The sequence below is a fragment of the Rhipicephalus microplus genome, chromosome 9 (genome assembly GCF_043290135.1).
Source record: "Rhipicephalus microplus isolate Deutch F79 chromosome 9, USDA_Rmic, whole genome shotgun sequence".
Taxonomy (NCBI): Eukaryota; Metazoa; Arthropoda; class Arachnida; order Ixodida; family Ixodidae; genus Rhipicephalus; species Rhipicephalus microplus.
In genome coordinates this window covers 7,217,590-7,224,179 of record NC_134708.1, presented here as the reverse complement: position 1 = coordinate 7,224,179, position 6,590 = coordinate 7,217,590, and the positions used below count along the sequence as shown (strand labels likewise).

The 6,590-nt window shown below is 41.5% G+C and overlaps 1 protein-coding gene across 1 annotated transcript; it reads left to right on the top strand.

Annotated features, from left to right (window-relative positions):
• Positions 1–1,403, top strand: LOC119163400 (uncharacterized). Its single transcript, XM_037415388.2, has one exon. It carries the CDS (start codon positions 373–375, stop codon positions 1,375–1,377), a length of 1,005 nt encoding a protein of 334 aa, XP_037271285.2. The 5' UTR covers positions 1–372; the 3' UTR covers positions 1,378–1,403.
• The last annotated feature ends 5,187 nt before the right edge of the window (positions 1,404–6,590 follow it).

The following is a 6,590-nucleotide window of genomic DNA, read 5'->3' as shown; positions in this document are numbered from 1 at the left end:
AGAAGGCTACGGTACTGAATGACCAGTTCAAAAGCCGTCGTGTTTGATAAATAATAGCTTGATCGGCTTGACCCATGGCACCCACCATAGAGTTTAGGAAACTCTATGGCACCCAAGGCTTGACCATTGGCAGTATATAGGCGTTCTGTGGCTTGAACACTTCGAAGTGTGACCATGGTGTAACCAAGGGGTAACATCGGGAACATAGTGCTGCTGACTGAAACATCAAGGCACCAAGAAACACGACGAAATATAGGTGTTCTGTGATAATGCGATTCTGAATTACGGTCTTCAGCACTGCCATCGTGTCATCGTTGTACGTGCATCGTAGTGCGTAGTGGCTTTTGGATGACCGGCATTTGAAGCATTGCAATGACCGATAACGACTCTAGTTTCGAAGAATGGGAAGCACCGGACAAGTTATTTCGCAAGGTAATTGTAAAGGCTGGGCACATAGGAAAAAGGCCTTTGCATGAGTCTACTTGCCAGTGTAACGTTTTATCGGACGAGGAAGGAATTGTTGGTCTTGGAAGTGACGTTCGAACTAAAACTGTAGTCGTCGGGGATGTTTCGAGCGAAGTGGAACTGATTCTCGAAAGATGTTTGATGACAATGAACACTGAAGAGGTTTGCGATGTATCGTTTACCTTACCGCTAAATATTACAGTGCCGTACGTTCCAAAAGCTGCCTACCTCTGCAGTGAAACCCAGCCGGCGGCGGACTTCGTCTCCCGCGCACAAGGGAACGCTTCGAAGGACAGCCGTAAGGAAGCTGGCGATGTGTTGCTGAGCTGTAGAGTGCCACCTGAGAAGACTGAAGTGGTCCCTAAGAGCTACACAGTTCGAATAGAACTGAAGACGTTCACTAACGTACCCCATGTCTGCGATATGACTTGTGCAGACAAGCTGCAATATGCGTGTGGACACAAGGATAAGGGCAGTCAGTTATTCTCTGCAAAAAACTACAGGTGGGCCTTCAGACACTTTAGCTGGTCATACAAGTACGTAATTTCATTAGAGCACGATGATGTGCACGGCGATGTGGCCACACAGCTAAAACTAGACATTCAAGATTTGAAGCTGAAGTGTCTGCTAAACCTTGCGGCCTGTCAGCTACAGAATTATTCCTATGACCTTGCCGTTGAGAATTGCACACATGCACTGGAGATAGACCCAAATAATGTTAAAGGCTTGTACCGGCGTGGCACCGCACTAATTCAATTACAAGAATATGAGAGAGCAAAATGTGACCTTGAGCGGGCAAAGAGTTTGGACACCAAAAATCCCGCTATTGATAAACAGTTGGAGGTTCTTAAGGAGCGTACTTGCAAGCTAAACAAGTATTTTGCTGTAGCCATGAAGAAACTGTTTGAATAAAGCCATGGGAACAAGTGCAATGTACAGACATTTGTTGTTCCTGTGAAGAGATTAATGTGCATTGCACCAGCATGGTTCACAGTACCACTTAAATTTAGGAAGTGTGGTAGGCATGTTTCATAGCACGTGCGCGCCATAAAAGAAAGCTTCACACAGCGTGCATGTCATTTTCAGGCATGTGGATCAAATGTAATGTGAAATCATAGATGCTCTCTGCATTGAAAACAACCACAATCTTTGCATTTCCACCCCATTCATCTGTATCCGTGATTGTGAAATAAGCCTCCTCGAACAATGTGACAAATATCTGTAATGTGAGTGTGCATGCGCAGTTGGACTGTTTGCATTTATTTCGTTCTGTATAACAAATGTGACAGTTGTTAGTTCCACACCTGTCCTGTGTCCTTCCTTGTTATGTTGCTATCATTTTGTACTATTTTTATCATGAAGAAAACTGGCCGAGTTTTGTGTGACAGTGTGGGACTAATATTAGGAGGATATTGGGTGTTGCACTTTGGTCATCCGTGCGGGGCTTCTTCGATCGTTTTTTACATGACTAATAAAGTAAATGTTATGTCACTGGTTAAATAAAACGACCTTCTGAGCTAGTTGGTTTATAGTTCTTAATAAGAAAGGCATGGCTAAAAAATGCAGACACTAAGGAAACAATGAGTGCCTGTCTGGCATTTTGAATTTCTACAAAGTTGAATAATTGAAACACAAAAATGAAGTGAGTCCCCACTTTGCTTTTTTTTACATTGTAACCGAAGTGGATTGAACGAAAATGATAATGCCTTTCTCGGCAAGAATAATTAAATCTTTCACTTGGTGCTGGCAATCGCAACTATCGCAATTTCGAGCGATGCATGAGGTGCAAATGTGAAGTTTGTAAAGCTGTGTAAAACATGAAATGGCCATTATTGCAGTTACCGCTGTGTACTGAGGTGGTATTTCAATTCCCAGCCCTTGTCACATTCTGATAGAGACTCTATGCAACAAAGATATGTGTAGGGTGCATTGAGCGCACGGTAAACTCTAGGCGGTGAAATTAAACTGGAACCATCCACTTCAGGGTCTCTTACAATACACTGAGCCATTTCACGATGTTAAACATTGTTACATTGTTCTCAACTTTTTTATACCCTGTATCTTAATGAAAACTACAGTCTCCATTTTAACAAAACTTGAAGGGAGGAGAGAAACATTCGATTGGAATAGTTTTGTACTGTCTTGCTGTCATCGCTATAAGAAAAGGGGTTGTGTGGCTCTTTGTGTATTCATAGCCTATTTTCAGGGCTCAGTGTTTTTGGGGTTCACTTTTCTTGAAATTCTGCGTGTCTTTTTACATTTTTTTTTTAATTTAGTGTTTCCCAGAGTAAATTTCTTACTAATTCCTAATTCTCCAAAATTCGGTGTTCGAATTTGGGTTATAAGTTAATACCACATGTTCTTATTAATTTTATTTCCAATGGAATTGTGTTGCATTGTTACTGATAACCCTGTTTCCCCATCCTTTTTTTTTTCCTCACTTCCTGCTCATTTACCCCTTTAATAAGGCTGTTGATGTGTGCTGCTGTAAACTCGCTACCCTGCCTCCATTCATGTGTATAGTGCACATAATGGAAACAAGGCCTGTGCCGCACTGTATTAAGACCGTGGTACTAGTTTCAAGTCAAGTGTAAACATTGCAAAAGTAGCACAGCAGGAAAAAAAACAAACAACAATGTTCTTCAAGTACTGCTTTGGCAGTGTACGAAATTTTCTCATTTACCGAACACAACCTCTGCCAGATGGGAGGCAGCAATCCGCTGCTCGTCCTTGGCATATCAGCTCTGGGCTATCCACCAAGCCAGCGAGGCGGCTGAGGAGCTCGGCATCTCGGTCCCCACGTGGGAGCGGCCCGCGACACAGTGATCTGTGTTTTGGAGGACCCAATATAAATTTGTCCAATCCAATCTCCAGTGTTGCTTTTTAGTCCTTCACGTTGTTATAGCACTGTCTGCATTTAGGATGAATTACCAACTTGCCCAGTCAGCAATTTCAAGCGTTCGATTGAGCCTGCACTACTGAAATCACTTGTGAACCTCGAGTAGTTTACCACACGTTCTACACAGTACCCACATCTTCTAATGGAATAAAAAAACGGCCTTCCAGAAATCCACGCATTTATGTTCACAGCAATAACTGTTACAGCCAAATAGTAGTGTAAAAACGGTAGCTATAACACTGGCCTAACGATGCACATGCAACAAGCATACTCGCAAAAAAGATATTATGCCTTTGAAGGCAAGTTCTTGTTGCAAAAAAAAAAAATGGTAGTTTTCGCCTCGACTGGTTTCAAATTCTTGCCAACAGTCTTACTTTTCAGCTACCTGACGATACCACAGAAGAAACACTTACATGTTACACTTACATGAAACACTTACATGTTACAATGCTAGAGGTATGCTTTGTAGCTCACCTAAAACTAATTGCCAATACTAAGGCAAAGAAAAAAAAAATTAAACCAGGGATAAAATTCACGTAAAAAGACAGGAAAAAAAAGATATGGCAGACATGCACCTACATGTGTTTGCAAGGTGCATATGTTGAACCAGTACTGTAAGAAATTGTAGAACTTGCTGAGCATAGTGTCGCTTACAATGACTGAAACCAGCTGAAACGCAGTATAAAGTTCAAAGTACTTGTTCTCAAGCATACATTTTTGTCAAATGCAATCGGTCAAGACTCCTATCATGTCACAAATTGGAGGCATAAGTGCGAGCTGCTACCAATCGCTTGCAGCAGAAATGTTTGTGTGAGAATGTTAAAGAGCCTGTGTCAAGGACATCCAATGTCGGTGAGTTTGGTTTAAAAATTAAGTGTAATTTATAAGCGAAAATTCTTGATCAATGCAAAAAAAAAAGAACCTGGCAGATCCCACGCATTGTAGGGATAAATACGGTGCAAATTAGTGACAGAGTAACAGCCTATACAAGATTTTTCAATTTAAGTCAATAGTTTCCAAGTGGTTAGACATATTTAGTTTAGTTGAGTAGTTGTGCCCATATCGTGGGCTTGCCAGCAATACTGAGTAATTAATAACTGATGGGTTTTTAGCATTTCAAAACCACAATATGATTATCAGAGCACAATAGTGGAAGACTCCGAAAATCTCGACCACATGGGGTTCTTTAACGGGCACCTATATCTAAGTACCTGGGCCTCTGGCATTTTAATCTCCATCAAAAATGCAGGCGCTGCGGCCAGTATTCAATCCTTCAACCTGCGGGTCAGCAGTCGAGCACCATAACGACTAGACCACTGTAGCAGCTGGCATGCCAATACACAGTCATGTGTACAATTGTGTACACAATCATGTCTAACGCAGCTCACGTTAGAGCGGGGATCAGTTGTATTGCAACTAAGTGCAAGCTATAGTGCGATGATGTACACACGTAATGTCATTGGCTCATTCGAGTACCACTCGACCATACCTTGCAGAGTCATAGGTGTGCATAAGTAGTGCTTGTTACATCTTTATAAAAGCCGATGACCACACCACAACCACAATTGACGTCCCAGAACAACACTTGTATGAGGTCTTTTTCTGAACCAGTTAGAAGCACTGGCATGGCTTCTAACTGCCAGTCAAGTATTCTAACATTGTAGAATACTTGAGTGCCACACAGTGCCCATGTTCCATCTCAGCTTGAGCTGCAATTTTTATTCTTTGCTTCCGTCGGGATTTTCTACCCATCAGCAACATCGCCATCGATGGCACATTTTCGGCGACACAGTCTCCTTTGAGCAATCGAATTCCCGAGTGTGGGTTGACATGGACTGCAAGCGCATACCATAGGCATTGCCACGTCGCTGGTTAAAAGGATTTCAAGACATAGCCAACAGGGAAACAATGCTATTTAGAAGATTTTTTCGCTGGACTAGTTGGAACACAGCTTTAAGGAAAAGCATGCTGCACCTTTTGTTACAAATGAGAACGCACAGTACCTAGTCAAATATTCAGGCAATTTGAATGGGTGCCATGTATAAATTAATTGCACCAAGTTCAACAGTCCCACTCCCATGATCATTTTAGGTTGACCAATGCAAATCCACTTGCGAGATTCAGAATGAGCCATTCTTTTTACCTGATAAAAAGCCAAGACACAACAATGAACAAAGCCACAAACATATTCAAGACCGCAATGCCCAAGACTAGACAAATCCATGTACTATTCTTATAGTGGCTAAATGATCGTGGCTCCACATTTTCCTCTAGTAAATATTGTAGGAAACTATGGCACATGCAATGTGGTTTCCTCACGATAAGCATGAGTTGTTGACACAGGGTTTTGAAGCATGGCAAGTTAATGAAAAGGTGGTGTGAATGGGGCACTACAGCACTCCACACTGAAAGCTTTCAGACAAGTTTTTTTTTAATGCACAGAAAATGTTTTTCAGGCAAAGTTCCTGCGCAGATGGTGATAGTGCTGTTCCACAATGCATACTGCTCTGAAAAAAGCATGTGATGCACTTATCAAAATGCTCTCCTCACACACACCTTGTGTGCGCCAAAAGGAAAAAATTGAAGGGACACTAAAAAGAAACACGATTTTTTGCTTATTAGTAAAGTACAATTTCACAATCCCGAAAACATCATTTTCAACACAAGACAGTGCTTGGTAAGCGAGAAAACGTGTGAAAAGAAAATGTGGGTGGAAACGTTAACTCTGCATTCCCCCACCAAACACCGTGACGTCATTGATACTTAAGGCGTAGAGCAAGTCCTACGTAGCTTCTTATCGGTAAAAATGAAGTACACTGTCAGCTGTGGGTGCCACAGACCTAGCATACGAAGTTTCCGAAAATTTTCGCTATCCAATGTGATCAAAATACGAAAAGTACATTTTTAAATCAGTGACATCCCGTGTGGAAATTTTGGCACAAAATTTAAAACTGCAACCTCAACCTTGATTTTCTCCGCTAATAATGAACTTATGATAGTGAAACATGTAAACTTCAGAACATGTTTGGAAGTATAGTGCCTGTCCTGTTTAAGACTCTCTCTTTTTATTTTTGCCTCTCGTTTTGTATTTGCCATTCATTTGTGCTCAATCCTACTGAAGTTGTCACATTTCCCCAATATGGTCAGCAATTTGTACAAAACAGAATTTGCATGCTACAGAAGTTTTCAAGAAACACAATTATGTAACAAATGAGCAGCAACACAA